Source organism: Rhopalosiphum maidis, chromosome 1 (genome assembly GCF_003676215.2).
Source record: "Rhopalosiphum maidis isolate BTI-1 chromosome 1, ASM367621v3, whole genome shotgun sequence".
Lineage (NCBI taxonomy): Eukaryota > Metazoa > Arthropoda > Insecta > Hemiptera > Aphididae > Rhopalosiphum > Rhopalosiphum maidis.
The window spans coordinates 89,587,605-89,612,682 of NC_040877.1; the positions used below are offsets into that span (position 1 = coordinate 89,587,605).

Below are 25,078 nucleotides of genomic sequence, written 5' to 3' on the forward strand. Positions count from 1 at the left end.
TCTACCTTTTAAATAATTAAATCTAAGTGGGAAGTATAAAACACACACTCTCATTCGACCATTGCGAACACCATGGCTTTCTTTTCCATGAATCCAACTCTAATTTGTCTTACTCTCGTACAAAAAATTTGAATTAATACTTAGATTAATAATTTCAAGGCTACAATATCTTCTGCCATTGATTTTTTAATAATATTGTACTATTATCAAGACCTAGCTACCAATATAAATTAAATTTTATGCTTAAATTAATATTTCTAATATTGCATAGTGCGTTAGTGTTTACCAGATAAATATTAAATAATAACTGTATAATTTTATTAAGTATATATTTTAAATCCTATCGTATTTCATGTATGAGTTATATTGAATAATATCCGTTAACCGTCTCTTATCAACCGATAGCAACGAAAACATTTAATATTAATGTCATTATTTGGAAAAAAATAATAAAGAAAAGAGATTCTCTGAATGTCGAATTGTGATTACATTTACACACTGTATAAAATAGTGTATATTGTAATACGCGAACAGATAAAACGCTCATTCGACGCGTCTCTATTTTCTGTTCATATAATATATATAGCTATCTATAAATATTGTAATTTTCGTTTTGTTTCAGACGTTTCAGTATTGTTATTCTATATTATCTTAGTGTCCACAATTAACCACAGAAAAAATGAACTTGTATCTTTTGGCCAGGCACGTAAAATAGGTGCATATTTTTTTGGAGGAGTGGGGGGGGGGTGATTAACCTTTTTCAGTCATGTGTCATTTTGATCTCTTAACCATGGCTATAAAACTAAAATTTTGACTAAATAACAAATTGACAACGAGTAAACGTTTTAATTTAAATCATTGAATTTTTGGACAATTCTCTATGATTTTACAAATTTCCTTGCGATTCTGCGTACTATAAAAATTCAGTCTATCAGAATTTGGTATTGAAAACACCTGCTGCTATTTAAAAAACTGCCAATTGCATTGCGCACACGTACACTGAAAGATTAAAAAATTTAAAAAAATCATCAAAAATGTGTTTTTAGGTATTCTTTATTTCCTCCTAAAAACCCCATATCAATCTGAGGTCACTGAACTGAAATATTTAGTGTTACTTTTAATAGGAAATACACTGTATATACAAGTAAATAATATCAATGTATAAAATAGAATCTAATAAGGATATCAGTTGAAAAGAAAGTTTATGACAAAAGAAATTGATTTCAATTTTAATATTAATTATCTCTACTATTCATCTCCGCTAAGAAAAAAATAAAACAAAACATTATGTATTTAAGTCATAGTACCTTAATCGTGTACTACACTTGGTCGACAAATCAGATAAAAATAGGTAATCTACCTGTTCCAAGTTCAATAACTTGAGAAAATCGATTAAGCGTTCAGATAAACCTCCAAGAAAAATATAAATAAGTGAATAATTTGATATAATTTTTATACAAACAACCTTATCGGTTAGCCGGAAAGTCGGCAAAATAAAATATTAATATTGTATATGGTAGCGCCATCTAGTTTAAATTAAATAAATATTAATAGACAAAAAATTCTGTGCATAATTTATTTTAAGTGATAAACTAACAAAAGTACAGGTACAGAATACAACTACATAGACCTTATGTAAATATAAATATACTACTTAGTACATAGTATAAGCTCTATGACAATTATATGTAGAACAACTTACTAAATAGTTAAATTTGATAATTTCTGTCTGTATAAAAATATTTGATATATATTGTAATATATTTATTATGACTTATGACTTATTTATTTCGAAGCCCATAAATATCAAAGTAGAGGGCCGAGGAGACTAGAAATACTTGGATCTTTAAATCTATGTATGTCGTGCTGATAATTATCTCCAATTCTTGTGTGTAATACTGCAATATTGCAATACGTCAAATGTCGATAGAACATACAAATGATACATTGACTGTAATGACAGACTATACAAAAATATAACTGTGAATTTTTTTTAGCAACCGTTAATGCATTCGAATTCAAATTTCCTAAGTATTAATAATATTTGAATCCCAGAAAAAAGACAAAGGTAAAAAATAACACTGAAAAAAAGAACAAAAGAAAAAAACAATTATTAAAAATATTAAATATTTATTATGAAAATTAAAAAATGATCACTTATACCTACTATATAGTTACATATATCCACACATACATAAAAATTGCCTATATTAAACTCCTTTAAAACGGTCGGAATTTAATCTCTAAAAATGTATAATATTCAATATAATTTTTAAAAAGTGGGAAAGTGTGTATCACTCTGCTGTATAGTAGAGATGGAGAGTAGGTAACTGGTCACTATAATGGATATGTTAAATTTGAATGTAATGATTAGGTATCATTGTATACGAGAAACGATTCTAAACGGAGATGATTTGTCAATCAATGATAATTAGTTGGATATATTATATTCTTACCTATATTTAAATTGTAATATATCGTTATTTTACGCGATTTCGTAAAAAATTAAATTTCATACGCTCATAATATGTTTTCTTTATTGACGCTGGAATTTTTTTTTACAGTTACTTGAAAGAAAACTTATGGTTAACCTTGTATTGGATTTTTGAACCTTAAGTATAAATCACAAACATTTTATTAATTCTCAACTTCAAAATTCCTTGTAAATTTTCGTGATTTTTATATATTTCGTAAACATTTGAACTTTAAATGCTTATAAACAAAAGTTGTGACTAACGATTTTTGATTTTTTTTTTTTAATACGATAAGTACAACTTATAATAAACCTTGTATTAAATTTTAAAGATTTTTTGGATAGCCAAATTTTTTTTATTGGCATTTTAAGAAAAAAAACTTAGAAAAGTCGAAAATTTCAATTGTCTATAAGTAGCTTAAAAAAGGTCAAAATATTTTTAAAATTTAATCGTAAATAGATAACCATAATATAAACATTTGGTAAAAATTTCAAGTATTTACAATGATTCGTTTTTGAGTTACAGCAAAATCAAAAAATCGATTTTGTCAAATAGTGGTTATGCGTAAAAATTCCCGTTTTTCCGTTATTTTTTCAGTGTTATTCCCGACGCTTTTGATAACTACTGTACATTTACTTTTGACCCCCCCCCCCCAAAGTACCAATTAGATAAATTTTCCAATTCAAAAAGGGGCTGAAGTCAAAAATCGAAGCATTATTACTACTCCAAAACGTGATGACAGACACAAAAAAAAAAACACATCATTGTAAAATCAATACATTCATCACTCCGTTCAGAATCTAAAATATTGAAATGTAAAAAATATATTTCTTTTAAAAAAAGTTGTTTTCTTATTGCATATAATTATGTGAAAAAATATCTTCCAGTCTTCATCTTTGTATAGGTACCTAGTATATTTTTATATATTAAGTACAATATACCTAACTTAGTATAAACATTGTTTTTAAAATATTTTAAAATAAATTGTATAATATAGAGTAAAATACTTTTTTTATTTCAACAATGTTCATTATAATATAATTATTTTATTGTTTTTTATGACAAATTGAATAAATGTCACTAGCAACATGCTAAATATGATATATTTGTTATGCAAATCAACAATTTTTTTTTTGTGGGGAGGGATAATAATTTTTTTACAATTTCTATGTGTGTACATGTGGGTCGTGTAAATGTGTGTAAGTAATTTTTTAATTTTCATAATAAATTATTGTGTTTAAAAATTAAAAATTTTTTTTTCTTTGGTCTTTTTTACCGATTACCATAATATTTATATTTCTCCACAATAAGTCGAATTATGATGTATTGATGTAGCTTAAAGTGTGAAGTACATATTATTAAAAACAAAAAATAGTTATTGGTAGGTTTTGGTTATAATGGTTATATATATTATACATGGACACTTATCGTTTATAATTAATAAGTGTCTTCTAATTACACATGGATTAAATGGATTGGCAACAAGGAGACAATAAAATATGTTCAGAAGATCAGTTATAGATTACTGCATCCTGATCTTAAATGTTAGATGTCTCAATTCTGAATCATAGTACATTAGTACTTACAATTTGTTTATATAGACTTCTATAGTTCTAAAATGTACAGCAGTTTATAGTATATTACAATTATGTCATAATAATTTAAAATAATATAATAAATTGCAATATATTGAACTTTACAAAACAATAAACTTACTATGTAACCTACTAACCTGTCTATAATTTATAGTATTTACAGATTAAATTTATATAGAAGTCTATGAATGTTTGCGATTAATGTCTTTTTATAGTTATGAGCAATGGAGCCTATTATTATTATTATTATTATTTTGTTATTATATTTTGTTTCGTGCTTTTAAAAGTTGCGAACAAAATTAATCAATTATTTACGGAGTAGCACTCGCGTTCTGGTTGGTCACACTGGTGTTTTTTGTATTTATATACGTATATAATAATATAATATTACACATATATTTATTATTTTATCTATTGTTGCCCCAGAAGAAAACACCGACGTCATTGATAAATGATAAGCCGACTAGAAAAATCGCTACACAGAACTAAAAAGTTGGACTTCGAACTATAAATTCATAAAGTGTAATATTTGTGCAAACGTCTGTTATAAAACTGTATAAAACTAATATCTACTTTAGTCTGTTGTATTCAATTATCCAAGAATGAGTACTCTCACAGTGGGTAAGTGCATTAACTATTTTATAAATTGCATTATGTTTATTCGGGTCAAAACACAAGTACTAATAATAATGGCTTATTAACAAACATTAATATCCATATATTTCACGTATAATAGATTGTTAAATTATTATTTATGCTGTTTTTATTAAATAACTAAAATTTTCAATTGTAATAGTTTCTAATGAATGAATGATATTTGACGAATATAAATAACTATTAGACATCTGTTTGGAATGCTAAAAAAGAAGTACACATGTACTTGAATGTATTTTAATTTATTACTTTATTGATAATTTATTATTTTAAAAATAATTAATCCAAAAACAAATGTATTATATTATAAGTATTCAATTTTATAACAACATTTATTTATATTTGTAGGTTTTTTGTGATTAAGTAATACATTAATTGGTTAGCGCTAGATACTTGTAATTTTCTTCAATTTATTTTATATTATGTTGAGTATAAACAATTATGAATTGTATTTCACCTATTAAGGCTTAGATAATTTACTTTATTTTATAAAAATCATAGATATAAGTACTGTTTTCAACTTAAATTAAAACTATTTGAATAAATAAATAATAATAATACATTAATACCCATATAATTATACAATATTTTTAATTATTTAGCTATAAGATATTGAAATTATTTATTGCAATCTTAGTGAAAGTACTGTCCTTATAATTATTAAGTTCTGACAACAAGAAATCTGGAAAACTTTACAAGTAATAGTAAAAAAAGTCAAAGTATTATTCAACTAATCAGGGAATATATAAAATAATTTATTGAAAAGTTATACTTAGCCATAATGTTATTAACTTCATTATAAATTTATTTATTTAATTATTACCATAAATACACATATCCTTGTTATGTAGAAAACAATTATGATAACCGATAAGTCTCTAATATTTATATATGTGTTTTAATTATTTTAACTATAAACATATGGTAAGGTAATACTTGTTTTATACTTATTATTAGTAACTTATTTTAATTATAAATTAATTTATTATAACTTATAATTGTTTTAACTAATTTAACCTATGGAGTACTGGAGTAGTATAAAAAGAAATTTTTATTATGAACTGAGGAATTTAAAGATATTTTCTTCACTTAATATAAGGTATAGTTCTAGTAGCATCTAACTTAGTATTTGATAAAATATAAATTATTATAAAATGAAATACTTAAAAAAAAAAAAAAAAATTATGAGTGATTCATGATTTATTGTTAATGCATGTTAATCTTATGAATGAACTATTTTTACTATGATTAAACATATCAAAAATGCTGACAGGTTAATATTTTAAGTGAAAATCTATAACTATAGCAGGAGGTTTGGATAAGTGATGTCTGGTGTTGTTCACCTCAATTTATTTTTTAATTGCTTTTTAATAATAAAAATGGAAAAAAAAGTTAATATTTGATTACCACTCATTCGAACAATTAAACACTCGAGATTCAAAGTCACAAATTTATTATAGTTTTAACTTTTAATTTTCCGCCAATCTGTACGGGTGATATAATGTTATTGATTCTATTTTCATTGAAAATCGGAACGCGTAAAATTAATACTTTTAACTTGATTTATAACAGAAAAAAAATTAAAATCAAATAATAATACACAATCAAGTGCATACTTTTCAATGATTTAAAATAAGTTTAATTTTCTTTTATTCATTACGTTCTCTATTTTTAGCAAGTTCATTATAAAAAAAAAAAAAAAAAAAATGTTTACAGTAACACTTATAATTAAAATATTTTATTAGTATCAACATATTTACATATTTAGTAACTTCTTCCGAATTACACAATCGATTTTGAGGATTTGGATACTTTATTTATTGTAAATTTTTTGTCTTCAGGCTTCACAACCTACCTAAAAAACGCTAACACTTTAAGTATTTTTGTAAATGTTTACATATTTTCGTAGTTAGGAAATAACTACTTGTGTGTAATACCTACTTTCTCGTGGAAGTTTATTATGCTTTAATTAGATATTTAACTTTTTAATGGTTTGGAAAATTTAACTACTTATTAGTTACATTAATATGCCGATAGGTATAACGATTAATGTTCTTATATTATTGTAGAAATTCTCACAGTATATCATATTGATTTCAGTTTTGTATAAATTAAATTGTTACATTTTGAGTAGCGATTTGATATAATATGATATTATTTTTAATATATCTAAAAATTAAGCTGATTTATATTGAACAATCTTAATTAGATATTTAATTGCAATTTTTTAACTTTAATTACGGTATGTTTGTGTTTAATTATAGCTACATAATTATTCAATATTATTTACTGGTAATAAACTAAAAAAAATATGTTAATTATAAATAAATTTATATAGACATATAGTCATATTTTATCTGGTGTAATGGTGTGATGTTTGTAGTGATAAATTTCAATTGCTTGAACTATATTTTTTTAGTTATAACTTCTATAGGGATCACGATTATTGATAAGATTATAGATTTTATTATCGTTTATAGTTATAGGAATTTATAATTAATTTTTTATTTATATTCAATATATCTATTAATATATTATAATAAACATATAATTTAAAAAAATATAATAAAACGTATAACTTAAGTTATTTAAAAAAATATGTAAGACTTATACTTATTGTGATAGAGAAGCTATGGTATATAATAATTATTGTTCATAAATTTGATTTCATAGATATTAATTAGATTTATTATTCACTACATAGTCATAGACCATATTACTCAATTATTATTTCTCTCGAACATTCTCTTCAGCTTGATATAAGAGGTATTAAAATTTTATTTTTTTACATTCTTTAAGTATTAAAAAGTGTTACAAAAAATACTGAAAGGTTCCCTTCTAAATATTGATCTCTATAAATGTAATATTAGATTTTTCTACTCTAAAATCATTTTTTAATGCAGTTTCATTGTTTTTCTTCCTTGGGCGTGTTTTTACGATTGAAAATTACCGGTATCTTAAAATGACAATTAGAACAGCTAAATTCGTTTTGCACAAATTTTATATTTAAAAATGTATACTATTTTCTATGGTTCTTGGCTATAAATTGGTATTCTTCATTTGTAGTTTGTACTTTGATAATATTGTGCGAGTACCTATATGGTTATCTAAACTATCAAATTGTCAACAAAATGTACAAATTATTTCGCCAACCATAAATTTTGTTTTGGTTACGTACAGGTAAATATAATTTAGAAAAAAAATTTACGTTATTCATTATTTAGCCATTGCAGCGCGTTTTAGTGTAAACAATAAAACAGTTATAATATACTATCACATTTTTGGGTTCAACCGTATTGAACACATTAGACTAAATACTGTATGTAATAGCCAATAAAATTATTAATATTATTCGATTTGGAAACATTTAGTAGTTTAAATTTTTAGTGTCGTCAAACATCGGTACACATAATTTTATGTAGGTTTCACGGTCCCTACCTATGATACGCATTTACGAGAGACCAACAAGAAACATATGCGCACAGCAAAAATTATAAACCCACACAAATCCCAATTCCTAATGGAAAATTTGTTCACGTATCCGCACAGTATACGTCGCGGACGTACGGTATTTTATAAATTTCAGTTGGCAATAATGTCGTTGTTATTTTTTTCATCGCGCTGTAAAAAAATAACGCGTTTGATTGAGAGGGGATGATAGTGAGCTAGCGATCATGAGACACCGTGAGTGAATGGGAGTTACAGTGATATGGAGTGAGAAAGAGAGGAAATGAATAACAAAAATGTGAACAACGCTGCGCGGAGAAGACTGCCGCCGAACCGGTCTTCTCCGCGATACGGCCTACAGTGCACCGCCGGTGACGTGCCTACACCTAACCGTTTCGTGTCTTCGCGTTATCCGCGGTCTCCCTTCGCCGTCACCGTTTCGCCCGACCGGACTACTTATTTCTGAGCGCGCGATCCGACGGCCGTCGTGGCGCTCACTGTTCCATTTCGCGTTCGGAAAATGCGCGACACCGTTCACCGTCTCCACCGCTGTCGGACGTAATCCCGCCACCCACCGAGCCACGGGACACGGTTCCACTGTCCGTCCAACGGGATGGCCCGCGACGCTATCGTGCACGACGTCGACCTGCCGTCGCTGGAGTACGACGACGAAGAGACCGCTTACATGGCCACGGAGACGCCTAGTTTCGACGCGGACGACGCGACGCTGGGCAGCACGTTCGTCATCGTGGACGAGGACACCGTCTCCGACCCGGACGACGACGACGACGGGGTCGGCGAAGAGGACGACGTTTCTCCGCTGGTGATACGGCCGCCGGCCACCGATTCGCGGTCGTCGTCCGCGGCCGCCGGCAAGGTCAAGTTCTTGGACAAGATCAGAGAGCACAAGAGCTACCAGAAGCTGGCGAGGATCGTGAAGAAAAAAGGTCTGCGACCGGTGTTGCACATATTATTATTATTATTATTATAAGACGGTCGTTTCTCCGTTCGATGGCCCCGTCACGTACTCGCGTTCCATTTTTCCGCGCGTGCGAACGAATAATCGTTAATAATTATTATGTCGTTGCTATTCATTATTATAATATTATATTATGAGTCTTTTTTGTTGTTAAATTACACGTATAATTTATAAGTAAGTCTTGATTATCAACAATATCGCGTGTACAACGGACGAAACTGCGTTTATTATAGTATAGCCGTGGAGAACCGTTATTGGTGGGTGTCGGGATATTGAAGGTCTTGGACGTTTTTCATTCAATTAAATCGATTTGAAAATTTTGAATTTTATAAAATATTAGGTATGTAACAATTTATCCCCGCGCGTATTACTACGCAGCTCTCTTTGCGAAATTGATGGTTTAAACAAGCAGGTAGATGAGTAGTGAGTGAATAGTGGACGTTAGTTACATGTAATACGACTCAAGTACTTCGGATTCATATAATCACAACAAACATTGGTTAATATTATGCTAGAATCGTAAATATTAACGAAAATTGATAATACGTATGAGTATTTAGGTGTGTTTATAATTTACCTACGCGTTCGGCCACTTAGGCCAAATTTGCAAATTTAAGTTAATTCAAAACTAATTTTTAGATTATTTACGTAGTGGAAAAGAAAACTGATTTCATATAATCATATATTGAGCTTCCCAAAAAATAATTTGTCCATATCGGCGAAACTGTTCTAATCACGCCTATAAATTGAGTGTATTTGAATTTTGATAACTAGATGTGGGGTTAAATAATAGATTATTAAACATTATATCCGTAGTTCGGATTTCGGTATCAACTATTTTTTACGATTGGAAAGAGTATCGTCGAATAATTTACTAAATATATAACGAAGACGTTCATTTCTATATTAATTACTGTTTAGTAATAATGTAATAAATAATAATTATAATTGAAAATAATCAAAATCAATCATGCTTTAAGGTTTTCTTTATAGACTTCGGACAGTATTTTATACATATTTCATATTATTGTAAAATTGACACTGATTTAATAGTTTATATAGGTACTTAAAGTCTGAAATTACTATAATTTATTGTGGTTATTGATCGTAAAAATAATTTAATATATTAAGTTAAATCTTGTAATCATAAAATGTATTCTTTTTTATTATTGTTCCAACGTAGTTGTATATTTTTATTAAATATTCTATTATGCAAACTTATTTAATATTTAAGTCACAGAAGTTGATAAACCTGCTGGTTAAAAATATTATGTATTATTGTTATATGCTTAAATCTGAGGCATTCAATTTCTATATTGCAATATGCGTGTTATGACTTACTTACATATCTTATATCTACTGTATATAATGTTATTGATATAATATATGTTTTTAAATTTATAAACATTCCGTCCATGCATTATAAAATAAAAATAATATTTCTATTTAATGTTACAATTATAATAATAATTTATATTGAATCTAATATTCTAATCTATAGTATTAGTCACATTGTTAGTTCACATTTTTTAATGTGGATTTAAACTTTCAAAAACAATTGTTAGCGTTTTTTATCTTACATTGTGATATTGTAATGTATTTTTTTATCGAATTATGACGATCTTACATTACTAACTTACACGGTTTACTCCTTGTTTACTTATTCAGTTACATACTTGTTAGTTATTTACATATTACATAATATAAATCTAATGATTATCTCGGTAATTATTATTTCTAAAATTATAACACGTCGATCATTAACTCCTACTTAAATTGAATAATTTGTTGTTATTTTTGAAATTTTTTTTATTCAAGTTTATGTTCGTATCCTCACGTACTTCATATTCATATAATCACATAAAAATTAATTAATATTATCCTAGAATCGGAGAATATTAACAAAAAATGATAATAGGTATGAATATTATATAATAAATTTAACTATAGGCGTGTTTATAATTTATCTATGCGTTCGGCCACTTAGGCAAAATTTGCAAATTTAAGTTAATTCAAAACTAATTTTTAGATTATTTACGTAGTGGAAAAGAAAACTGATTTTATATAATCATATATTGAGCTTCCCAAAAACATGTGTTACACCCTTTCCATATATTGTGTTTGTTTGAAAGTAGCATCGGCTTTTAATTTTTATACGCGTACTTATAATAATCGTTACATGTATTTTTTAAACAAATTTAATTTTTTGAATTAATTCGAACTATTGAAAAGTCTGTAGAATGCAGAATATGTAGATATTAAGTATGAATATGTATTTTATATATTTAATGTACTCGATTTCCCAACACCGACAACAATATCTTCAATAGACATATTCGTGTTTCTTTTTTCTTTATCTTTGTATTATATAATTTTTTATTAGATCAATACATTTCGCTAGCTGCAGTAATGACATGTAGATAACTATTACTGTATGTGACAATATTACAAACTAGTGTCCGTTAAAAAATAGCGACTTTTTATCTATTACCTTTAACATTATGAATTGCGATGCATTATTCAAATAACTCAGACAAATCGAAAATTTGACACTCGTACAACAAATAACATACTCGGATATAGCAGTTATTTAATTGCCGTTATGTCTACAGTCCATTATTGTTTTGATTTATATTCACGAGTACTAATTTTTTATCAGTTTATACATTTTTTTGTGCAATGTCGTGTTTAGAAATCATTTAAACTGTTGTAAACAATTACGTGTTTGGTAACCTAACCAATAAGCAATAGTAATAATCATAATATATGCATTTTGGTAACAGCTATGTATACGCCTATAATTGTGGACTGATTATTTGTTTTATTCAGATACATCTAAAGTGCATCTTCATGCATGCATGCATTTAGTTGTACGCCTAAGTTTCAGACCCGTTGTAAGTTTCATAAAGGTTCTTCATCGTATTGATGTTTGTTATTCGACATTCGTAGATTTGTACTTTTTAGTAGCTTAAAAACTAAACAAAAATAATATCAATGTATAACTAAATATACACGTTTGGTGTAATGTCGTGTATCGTACTATCATGTATATTATATGGTTAAAATTAATTATGGTTAATTATAGTTATTGCATGTAACTACATAGACATCAGTTATCTGAATTATCAATATTTAAGTACTTGATCGTTTGATGCTGAAACGTGTAAATATCATTTACTTAGGGTCATTTAAAAATTAAAGTGATATGTTTATACATTATATACAATCAAATATTAGGTACCTACTTAGATTTTGATATGTTTTGTATTATTCTCATTCACTATAAATTATAATTTAATTAATATTATTAATAATATAATGTGTTTGTTGTACTTTATAACCAATTATTTTTCACTAATTATTTGGCCAGTTTGTGGTCAGACAATGTTTGTATGATAATGTTGTTTAAATTTTTTTTTTTATCTTTTAGGTGAAGAACCACCCGTAATTATGTCGCCAGATTCCGGAATTAATGAATTGCAAGGTCTTAGCCTTGAAGAACAGGAAAAGCAGAAAGAAGAATGGCAACAAGAGCTGAATAAGGTGGAAGAAGAAATCAAGACATTACGTGAAGTGTTGGGTTCAAAGGTAAAAGCATCTCAAGAGCTTCGACGTAAACTTGGTTATACTGTTTGGCAAGAGATTAGTGAAGATGTATCACAGAGCTTACGGAACGTTAAAGAGTCAAATGTGTAAGTTTAGTGATGAATATTTTCTATCACGTGTGGTGAAGTTTTTTTTTTATTTTGCTAGCTTTTAGTTTATTATTATTATGATTTTTATTCATCTTTCTATTGTTATAAATATTTATTTTTCTTTATTATTATTTTATATTTTTATATAGTTATCAAAATGTAGAAGACAAATTTACCCAAATTGGAAAAGCTGTTGTTGACGCACCAATGTAAGTCTTCTGTACAAAGACAAGCATTTCAATTTCCTAACGTTTATTTTATGTATCAGTGTTTTATTTACTGCCAAAGTGAAAGTCATCTTCAACACAGCTTCTAAATTAGTGCGATTAAAATTTGATTATCAATATAATTTAACTGTTAAGATAAAGTGTTAGTAAATTTTTAGTCCATTTACATCATAGAACCACAGAACTAGTTAGGTATTTAATGTTATTCTTACATTTACTTTTTGATAAAAACTATATTGTAAATTATAATGAATAATCTGTATTACATTTTTTTAATCAGTCAATATTTGTATATTTTTAAAATTGTTTAGACATTTCATATTATTTTAAATTTAATAAATAATTTGTAACTATTGGAATCATATTTCAATAGTTTCTGGTAATGACATTCTTACTTAAAAATAATATATGTATATTTATATATATATATATATTATTATTTTAAATATGTAGTCATATAACTATGTCTTTTAGATTTATATTTAAAAATAATATAACCAAACCTTTAAATCGCACTAATTAATTTTAGTTAGCAACATTAAACTAAATTTGTATATTGTAATAATACATGATTTAGCAATGACAATATTATTGTATTTTCTTTACTAGATTCAACTTTTCTTTACCAGACTCGGGCGACATGCGCACCCCAACCAGGAACATGGTTCTAAAACACTGGTATATAAAATCTACGTGTACATTCATGCATGTACTCTTGAGTTCTATGGAAGAAAATATGTTATGCTTTGTTTCAGTTTATTATTGAGTTGCTTGTAAATGTTTCTTATTTGCACTTTTGCTTTATCTTCTAATTAGTTATTTCTATTTTTATAAAAACACTTAGTTACCAAAATGTAGAAGGCAAGGTTAAGCAGTTTGGAACAGCAGTCGTCGAAACGCCTATGTAAGTCTTAGCCTTTTATTTGTAATGCATGAACACACAATATGACTTAGAATATTATTTGTTTGGGTTTTGTATTTTGTATTAAGTTTCTAAATCATTATGTTTTATATTTTTTTTTTTATAAATACATTAAATGAATTGTATTTATGTGATATTTAAAAATATTAAGCTTTAAATTTAAAAGTCATAAAATTAAAGATATGTCTATATTTTATGATTATTTGTTCAAGTCTTTTAAAATAAAATCAGATTGTTTTAAATTTATTATTTCAGTGTGTGGAATTGTCACCAAAAACTAATATTTCTATTTGAATGTTCCAAATTTTTTTTTTATTTAGATTTATTTATTTTGTATAATTGGTTCTAAATTTCCAAACATGATTGTGTGTGTCAGACTTCTTATCTAATGCTATGAATGTTCTTTTTTAACCATCAAGACTTCATTTAATATGCTAACTTTAATGACTTATTACAAGCTATTTCCAGTAATTAATAGTTACTAATAATGTGGTATGTAGTTTTTAAAATGTGTGTGGTGTGTCTATAGTCCTTAATAATATTTTAAAATTATTGTATTATTATTAGTTATCAAAAGACCGAATCTGTTGTAAAAACAACTGCTGAGAAAGCTACAACAATATTCGGAGGATTCGGTAGTGGTCTTACAACCAAACTTGGGCAAATTAAGAATTCTGAATCATTCCGTTCTTTTGAGGAAAAAGTGGGTTCAGCTTTGGAAAATGTTAAGGTAATAATTAAAAACAATATAAAGTAATATAAACTGAAATGTATTAAATTATTGTATTTATTTTATAGACAAAAGTGGCATCTAGATCCAACTCTATGCAGAACTTTGATGAAATATTGGAGGAAGAAACTCGTTTGGCAAATGAAGAAAAACGTTCACGAGAAGAACGTGAAGCAGCAACAAAATAAGTTTTTGCTAGCATAAATCATCTCTCTTGTACTTCGACATTTATCATAATCGTGCAATCTTGGTCACTTAAGTACAGAATTTACCTTAAATTAGGCACTAAAAATTCAATTTCTCACAAATATTTTTCTCCTGAATTTAGTGTTGAATGAAATGTTTTTTATTATCATATAAAACATTTTTTTCCATAATGTTAATCTTTGATTTGTGATTTTTAATAGTTATTAATCTTATTTATATAAATATAATATATATATATATTTTTTTTTGTAAAAATAAACTTATGAGCGCTTTAATTCTGAAATATTAATTATATTTGTGCCTATACAACGATATTGTACACCATACACTTATTTTAAAAATATTCCAATTATTGTAATTAAATTAGATATTTTTTTAGTTAAGTATTTATACAAATTAAACTATATTAATTATTATGTATACAAAAGAGCATTAATCTATTTAATAGTTAACAGCTACTAACTCGGAAAATGATAATAAAATCTCAGGTAAGTTAAAAAAAGATAATAATAATAAGTATTTTATATACCAAATACTAATGTTGGTTCAGGCAAGTGCTTAATATCAACATTAATTCTAATAGTTTAAACTTTAAATATTTTTCTACTTTAAACATAAAAATATTTTTAATTAGTGTTTTTCAAATATTTGGGGTCTAATACTCTAATATAGACTTATAGTCAGGGATGAGCAAGTTAATCGATGAAAATCAATATCTCGCTACATTAAAATAAATTAGGTCTCAGGTTCATAACTTATTATAATATATAAGTTTATATTTTAATAACCAATACAAATAACAATCTTTAGTTAATATCTTGAGGAAATATGATATTTTGTCTTTGTCTAACGCAACATAGGATTATAGACGTGTTATATTTTCAACGTGCCAATTGATATAACATATAACCAATCAATAAATATTTTTAAGATTTTGGAGAAATAAAATCAAAAATGTGGGAAAGTCGATATCAAGTAGACTTAACGACAAATTCAAATTTGTGTTTAGACATTTTTTTGCTTCATTATATCTATTGGTACGTTGGAAATAGAACACGTCTATAATCCTATGTTACGTGTGTGTTAGATAAATACAGAAAATCACCGCTTCAAATCCCCTTATAAGTAATTACAAATTACAATTACAGACTTTATTCTGTGACACAATTAATTATTATTTATATATATATATATACATTTATATCTAAAAAGTAGTAGTCAGTTTTAAACTATCAACTACAATCAATATCTTTATAATAATAAATAATAATCCATAAATTAACAAAAATAATAATCATGGTATATTATTAATTTATTATATTTAATTACCTACTTATCTAATAATTGTCTGGCCGATCATTGGTCGGGGTAAATAATTAATTTAATTTGTTTCCTAATAAAAATATTAACTTTTCAAAAGTAGTTTCAGATGTCTTGTTTCTGGTAAGATTATTTATAAATTATAAATAATGCTGCAGGTGAAAACATACATTATTAAATGTTGTTCTTAAAAATATAGTTCAGACTTAAAGAGTATCATCAATATCTAATTAAAACAGAGTATAATTATATTTTAAATAACAACCAACGATGTATACTTGTATAATAACCTTTTGATAATAGGCTATTGAAATATGAAATTTGTCAATTTATTGGGACGTCGAACGTACTCACTACTCAACTGTAGTTAAGTTTTCGATATTCAAAATATAAAAATATAATCTCTATATATGTACGCAGCCACGCAGGTAGTTTTTGGGATTCAACTCCCAACCAATATAAAAAATATATGTAATATATTCGTTTATTTTTTGTCATTGCAGAGAACGGATATAGCCTTGTAGTTATAATATTTTCACTATTCGTTTTGGGAAGTTGTTTATTTTAAATAGATTCCATCCAAAATTAATTTTCTATTGATATTATATTTGAATTATTTGATTCACCACTAACGCTAGCTAGTGGTAACTACATATTATTTACGTCGATACATGTACAGGTATTGAGATATGGTATAATGTAAATGCGACTATGCGAGATAAAAATATAGTAAAATACACTAAATACAGTAAATGAACGTTCGATGACTATGTAAATACAAGTGTTGAAAACTTGTAAAACATAACTATTGACTAATATTTTTCAAGTTTAAATGTTTAATACCTTATCAAGTAAACAGACTCGAAATATCATTATAGGGGCGGACTGAGAGAAAAATTTGATGCAGGAAAATCGCAGCTCAAGCTGCTCAGATTTAATTAATTATAATCAACGGTTATAGTCATTAACATTTTATTTTAATTTTAAATAAAAATAAATGTTTATTTATTATTGTATAATGTAAAATATGGTAATGTTTGGGCCTTAAAACAAAAAGCACTCAATATGCATTTATATACAAAATCAAATTTCAAAACTAGCTTTATGAAAGCATGAAACATATACCTATTTGTTTCGTACTCTGCTATTTTTATGACCGCAAAACAAGTATGCAAATACTTCAAATCCTATGCCCTACTAATATAAACAATGACAAAAGTTGTTAATCGTTAGAAATTAACAATATTTTAATTTTTCAGCGAGGTATAAGCGTTTTAAATCGTAAAATGTTCACTAATGAATTATAATGAGTTTAAAGACTATAATATATTTTAAAAATCCAGCATATAAACAGAGATCAAGTTTGATAAGTTTGATAAGAAGCTAATTCGCTTCAATATTAAAGCTATAACACAAACTTGGTTCTCCTGAACGGGCTGAACGCGAATTAGCTGCCAACGTTGTACGTTTGTAAAATAGAGACAAATGACAATAGTTGCTTATGTTGATTGTGTATTTATTAAGAAAATAATCTACAAATCAAAAATAAAGTAGAACAAATTGAAAACATGTAAGTAATATATAAATATAATATATATTTATTAAATTTATTTGTAAAAAACATTTTAAATAGGTATACGAGTAAAATAATGAGTATAATGAGTATAGTGTACAATGAAGGTATATAAAATATAAAGGTACATATATATTATATCATGGGCTATAACTGGATATATCAGTATATTATGATAACATAATATGTATAAAAAGGTATATATTTATATTATAAAATAAATAAGATTTGTGAACAATATACATGAGAGAAAATTACATTAATTCTTTAAAATACAGTCTTCGGTTCTAAAACGGTCTCTTTATCATCGTATTATTTTTCAAAAATAACTTATTCTAATTTTAAATATAATCTGATGTTAGTTATGAAAATAGATAAAAATGTAATAAGTATTGAAAAACTCATCTGTTTTACAAAGATACCACACACACAAGAACGGCTACTGCGCCTTGTGACTATAGATATTTACCTACGACATTTTATACTTCAATATTCGCCCCCCCCCCCTCCAGCCATAACGGCAAGACTTATTTCACACGTACTTGGTTAACATATTTTAATTTCAAAAGTGTCGACCGAAATCTGTAGCTAATATGTATCACCCCAAGTAATCCCGCCGGATCGGGCCATATACCCGCGTGAAATGGATCCTAACCGTAATACAAGTTGCTGTCTACAGACATAACAGGGGCGACAACGGGTTGGTTGAAGTGCTCGTTCATGACGGTAACGGGCTGGCCAAACGACGATTGGCACACGGCACACTCGCACGGCCTGTCGCCTGCGTACTGAGGTATCCTGTGGAGGTGGACGTCCGGAGCCGCGGCGTACTGAGGTCCGCTACTGCTGGTGCCGGGCGCGTACGCGTGTCCGAACGACTTGTCCGCCGCGTGGTGTGCGGCCTTATGGGCCACGAGGCCCGACGATTGCGTGAACGATTTGCTGCACTCGTCGCAATGGTATGGTTTCTCGCCCGTGTGCGTTCGGTTGTGCGTGTTCAACGTCGACTGGCTGGCGAACGATTTGTGGCAGGCGCCGCACTTGAACGGTTTGTCTCGGGGTGGCGCGGCCGGGCGCTTGTTCACCGCAGCCCCGTCGCCCGAATGATGGTTTCTTTTGTGTAGCACCAGCACGTACGATTGAGTGAACGATTGACAGCAAATGTCGCATACGAACGGCCGTTCGCCCGTGTGTGTCCTCCGGTGACGGACCATGTCGTTGCGCTTGACGAACGCCTTTTGGCAGAAATCACACTTATGTGGCTTCTCGCCGGTGTGTGCCCGCCGCTTGTGCGTCTTCATACTACTGAGCAACGCGAAAGTCATGTGGCACACGTCACAGGTGTATGGCTTTTCGCCAGTGTGCGTGCGTCGGTGCGTTGTCAACGTGCCCAGCTGCAAAAACGTCTTCTGACAAATGTCGCACTCGAACAGCTTCTCGCCGGTGTGCACCTTCTGGTGTTCCTTGAGGTTGCACGAGTCGATGAATGACTTGTCACACGTGTCACATTTAAACGGCTTCTCCCGAGTGTGTGTTCTCCGGTGCACTTTCAGTTTGTACGAGTCGTTGAACGGTCGTTGGCAAATATCGCACTCCAATCGTTGACGTTCGCCACGTTTCTTTTTCTGCTTGACCACGTCGTTGCTTTTAAACGCGAACGTCTTTTTCACTTTGACTGTGCTAGACCTGTGCACTTCTCTAATGTGTTTCAATAACATAAAGCTCTCGTCATAAGCTTCTTTGCACTTGGCGCACTTGAATTTTTGCGGCAACATGTTTATGTCTATTTTCTCATTTTGGTTGTTGGGTACAGTTTGAGTGGGAAAGTGAGTTACTGTGTTTTGTATAGACGGCTCTTCAGTGGCTAGTTCATTTGTGACAAGAGATATATCAGGCTCGCTAGGATACCAGCCCGACCAATTGTCAGTGTAGTCATCGGCCTCTGATGTATTTGGTAATTCGTATTGATTTGTTGTCCCTGGTTGAGCAAGTGGTTCAGACGTTGGATGGTCGATTGAGTTAATTGGCTGATGATTGTTCCAATGTGTTCGCTTATGAACTATTAAACTAGAGGATTGAGTATACGCTTTGGGACAAAGATCACACTGGTAAGGTTTTTCTCCAGTATGAGTGCGTCGGTGAGATACTAGTATCGATGAATAAGCGAAAGCCTTAGGACAATAGTCACACTGAAATGGTTTTTCACCTGTGTGTATTCGTTTGTGTCTGGCTAGTACTGACAAACCCGTGAAAGTCTTGTTACAAATTTCACATCGAAATTGATCTTGTCCATTATGTTTGGCTGTATGTCTAGTCATTCCATTTACACTGGCAAACGACTTAAAACAAATATGACATTTAAAAGGCTTATCAATGTTATTCATTCGCTTTTCTTTAAGGCTGTTTGTAAATGGTTTTGTCCATTGCGGTACACCATCATGTGTACCCTTATGGCGATCTAAACTAGCTTTTTGGCAAATGCTTTTTGACAGACTTCACATACATATGGTTTGTAACCGGAGTGTAATATTTTATGTTTCCGTAAGCTGTTAGCCAACGTGAATAACTTGTGGCAAATATCGCATTTATATGGTCTTTCTTGGGTGTGGGTTTTCTTATGGTCTGACAAATTTGAAGAATGGGCAAATGTTTTTTGACATAAATTACAATGAAATGGTTTTACACCAGTGTGAATTCTTTTATGTATATTTAGCTTTGATTTTTGGGCAAATGCTTTTGGGCATAAATCACATTTGAATGGCCTTTCTCCCGTATGCATTCTTTTGTGCACGATCAAGGTACTAGATAAAGAAAATGATTTTTGACATATATAGCATTTAAATGGTTTTTCACGGGTATGTGTCCGTTGGTGTTCAATCAATTTATGTCTGGATGAATAAGGAAAAGTCTTATGGCATACATCACAATCTAACCACCGGCCTTCGGGTCTTTTGATGGGTACAACATTATTCTCCAATGAAATACTTACACTGTTTATTGTATTCATACTACTAATGTTTTCTCTCCCATTAAACACAGGCTGCATAAATGGTACCGAAAGTTCATTGGTACTTTGAATTGGATCTTTAGTGTTATTAGGATCCGTTTCACTTTGAAACCAATTTGACCAACTGTAACTAAAATCTCCAACTGATGGTGTTGGAACACTAGTGTCCCATAAACCTGTTGTAACTGTTGTAGGTATTTCTGAAAAAATATTTTTCTGCATAGTGTTTTGAGTATTAGAAATCTGTTGAACATTTAGGACATGTAGAGGCATATGAGGTATTTCTCCTGTATGAGTTCGCTTATGTGCTATTAAACTAGCTGAATTCGTAAACGACCGGTCGCATGTATCGCATGCAAATGGTCTTTCGCCAGTGTGGTTTCTTTTATGAATGATCAAGCCAGACGACTGTGTAAAAGATTTATCACACAAATCGCAATGAAACGGTTTTACACCTGTATGAGTTCGCAAATGCCGCTCTAAGTCACCACTCTTTACAAATGCTTTTGAACAAAAAATACATTTGTGAGGTTTGTCACCTGTATGTGTTCTTTTGTGAGCATTTAAACTGCTTGATAAGGAGAACATTTTTTGACATATATCACATTTATATGGCTGTTCACCAGTATGTGTACGTGTATGTGCCACTAACGTTCCAGATGTAGCAAAACATTTTGACAAAATTCACATTTAAATGGTTTCTCTCCGGAGTGAGTTCTTTTATGGTTTATTAAAATATGTGAATGAGAAAAGGCTTTTTGACAAATATCACATCTATAAGGTTTTATACCAGTATGAGTTTTTTCATGACTTTTCAAACTGTAAGAATTAGAAAAACCTCTATAGCAAGTTTCACAACGAAATGGTTTTACCCCACTATGTGTCTGAATATGTTGAATTAATTTTGTCTTGTTTGTAAAAGATTTTGAACAAAGTTCACATTGGTGATGTTTATATTGAAAATGAGATTCATTTTTTGATAAACCTGGTAATTTTTTGATTATAGGAACTTTATCAGTATCTAAACATTTCCCCTCACAAAAGATAATTTTAAATGTTTCTCTATGTGTATTCGTTTATAGAATACAGTATTACATTTATAACATATATATTCTACTGGAAAATTAGTTTCTACTTCAGTTTTATCCATTTCAATATGTCTAGACTTAATTGAATTTTGATAAGATTCATTTCAACCACTAATGTTTTTGCTAGGTGTTCTGTCATTTTGTTGTAAGTAGTATTGATTTTGACCACCGAATTGATCCTCTTTATTCAAAAACCTAAAATAATAAAACTATTATAAAATAATGATATTTAATTTATATATCAAGTTTGATAAAATTATATTACCATCGGATTTAAAAACCTATGCTTATAGAACACCACATTAGGTAACTACATAAATAGCATTTAAACATAGACGTGCGTATGAGGGTATCAGGGTTTGCTCCAGCTGTCTCTGTCCGATACGGTTACATTTGAAAGGATCAGTCAAGCTCAATCTAGGCCACTGTACAATGCCTGATAACACTGTAGTGATGAGGCTAATCTTTTAATGTTATAATAATTATAACACAGAATAAGTAATAATAATACAGTAGTCTTCAGGTTAGGTTAAGTTACTCGCCACTTCTTAGACTCAAGGTTAATGGACTTATTCGCCTATTGACTCAAATAGGCTATCCCAATTTATATATATACATTATACTTGATAATTAATACTATTTCATTGACTTGTTACATTATATTATACAAACATAACATCAATAATTTGTATATAGTAATAACCTAGATGAAAAATTCAAATATAAAATTAAGTATGTTATAAAAAGATAATATTTGGCTATCTTTAACACATTAAATTATAAAGTATTTTGTATTTCTAGATTTTTTTAATAGATACAAAAAAAATAAATATATTTTGTAATCAATATGTAAATGGCATAACAACTATCAATTATATTTAATTTATTTAATTTGAATTTAGAACCTCCAATTCATCAAAGAAGTATGTCTTGGTGATGAATTGGACCAATTAATCTTATATTGTATTTTATTTTTTAGTTATTAATATTCCTATTAATATTGTACAAATCATGATGTTACCAATATTTTATAATTATTGTTTATTTTGCCAATAATTTATCTTATCTATTAAAACAATATTTATATAATAATAATATACATATAGGTATTCAAAATTACTTTACCCATATAATATGAACCAGGGTTCACCAATAAATATCTTAGAAGAGCCATTATAGGAATTCAGAAAGATTTCAAATCTAAAACATCAAATTTAATATACATTTTTATCCTAAGAAAGTTCTAATCACTATCAAAAGTAATAATATAAATAATAACATTTTTGTTTGCAGGCCATACCAAGTTTATCCACAGGTAACTTCTGACATAAAATAAATATATACAATAATAAATTCTATCAATAACAATAAAATATTATATTATTATTATTTATTACCCATTCATTATTGATTTTAATGGGTATGAACTTCTCATTTCATATTGTAATATGGTATCATATTTTGGAATGTGTTGCCTAAGTATTGGTATCTTGCTATATTGTTACAGAATATCAGAGCATGTAGCAATAATATGAAACTTAAATACTTTTTTGGGTCATTAGCAAGAAAAAGGTGTTAGAAATAAAATTGTTATTGCACACACCTGAAACCCCAGGCACGTCTATGTATTTTAATTTTCAACTAACTTGGTAATGGATTTATAAGTACTATTAATAAATTGTATTTAATGAAAGTAATTATAAAAAAAACTAATAATGTTAACCTAAGCTACCTAAAAATATTTACTAAGTATCTATTCTAAATTAATAATAAATATTATATTACAATCAGTGAAGAAGAAAAAATGTAAAATTAATAATAAAAGATGGTTTGATTGATCTGTTCAACAATCTTTGATATAAAATAACAACCGATAAAACAAATATAATACAGGAAAATTAAATTTAAATGTTGGTACATAAAAAATTGTATCAAAATTTAAAATTGAAATTTATATGAGTAATATGTTAATGTAATATAATTATAGGTATACTTGCATAGATGAAGGTGAAATCATGTTAATTCATATGATAATTAACTAAAATTATACAATTTTTAACTTTTATAAATATTCTTTTTCAACACTAAGCTATTTAATGGTATCATAAAGATGAATAAAAAATAATTTGTATAATTGACTATCTAGTGAATAAATAAATTCTATAATATAAATAGATTTGTAATGAAAATAAACAAATATCTATCTGTAACTAGTTTTTATTTTTCTACATTAACAAATAAAAATACATGAGTTTGGATTGCCAATTTTAGATCAATATACAATTAAAATTAATAATTAGTATGTTTATGAAAATAAAGTGTTTTTTTTTTAACATCAAGTAATAGAAATTTCATTAATTCAACTTAATTCTAGGTTTAATTCCAGAAGTACAAGAGAGATTACAATTTAATATAAATCAATATAAATTAAATATAACAACAGATTAGAATTGTCGTTGTGTATAATTGAAATATTATCATAATTAAAATAAGAAATTATTAAAAATATTTACTTGAATCTGATAGCTGATTGATTTCAGTAGGAAAACAATTCAATACTACGGAGGACAATATTGGTGGCCAAAAATAAGTAATATTGAGCATTTTATAATTATTTTTGTTTAAAAAAAAGAAAAAAACAAAATACTAGCATTATTTTGTCAAAAATTAATCAATAAGTACTTTTGTAAAATATTAAAACAAATACAACTTTTTTTATATACAATTATTATACCTTATCAACAGTTTATTATCATTAGTGTATAAACTGATAGTAGCCACAATTGAACGGTTATTGACAAATACGGTGTATGGTATCACTTGGTATACAAGCAAATTTTTAAAGTGACCGGGAATAAACAGTTAAAATAATTGACAATGGTTAGGGTAAGCGGCTGTTTCGTCCCCAACAAAACATTAAGTCGATTAACGTTTCACGCCGTCAATCATTAAAAATTTGGTCCCGGGAAGTTATTAATGTTGGACATAAACAGTGGCGTAAATTGGGCTAAATTGTTAGGGTTGCAATCAGTTTTTAGGTTGGGCAGGCTTCAAATCAGCTGCCATTTATATTTTTTGTATAACACAATACCTAATACAATATAATATATATATATTATATTATAAGTATAGATTTAAAATATTAAACTACTTAACTATT

General features: G+C 28.3%; 2 protein-coding genes across 7 annotated transcripts; one reads left to right on the top strand and one right to left on the bottom strand.

Annotated features, from left to right (window-relative positions):
* The first annotated feature begins 8,470 nt into the window (after nucleotides 1-8,470).
* On the top strand, nucleotides 8,471-15,134 carry LOC113556848 (tumor protein D52-like). 6 transcript variants are annotated; one of them, XM_026962036.1, is made up of 7 exons: nucleotides 8,471-9,117; nucleotides 12,580-12,841; nucleotides 12,994-13,053; nucleotides 13,681-13,749; nucleotides 13,916-13,975; nucleotides 14,561-14,723; nucleotides 14,792-15,134. In XM_026962036.1, exons 1-7 carry the CDS (start codon nucleotides 8,784-8,786, stop codon nucleotides 14,909-14,911), a joined length of 1,068 nt encoding a protein of 355 aa, XP_026817837.1. In that variant the 5' UTR covers nucleotides 8,471-8,783; the 3' UTR covers nucleotides 14,912-15,134. The 6 variants fall into 6 exon arrangements, with proteins under 6 accessions (XP_026817837.1, XP_026817834.1, XP_026817832.1 ...); XM_026962031.1 differs by lacking the exon at nucleotides 13,916-13,975 and having other exon boundaries at nucleotides 8,472-9,117; nucleotides 14,792-15,133; XM_026962032.1 differs by lacking the exon at nucleotides 13,681-13,749 and having other exon boundaries at nucleotides 8,478-9,117; nucleotides 14,792-15,130.
* A 2,885-nt stretch (nucleotides 15,135-18,019) lies between these two features.
* On the bottom strand, nucleotides 18,020-22,057 carry LOC113555571 (zinc finger protein Xfin-like). Its single transcript, XM_026960003.1, is given in 5 exon segments — nucleotides 18,020-20,290; nucleotides 20,293-21,507; nucleotides 21,510-21,872; nucleotides 21,875-22,024; nucleotides 22,027-22,057. Coding segments are annotated over 5 exon segments (3,576 nt in total). The 3' UTR covers nucleotides 18,020-18,473.
* Between the last annotated feature and the right edge of the window lie 3,021 nt (nucleotides 22,058-25,078).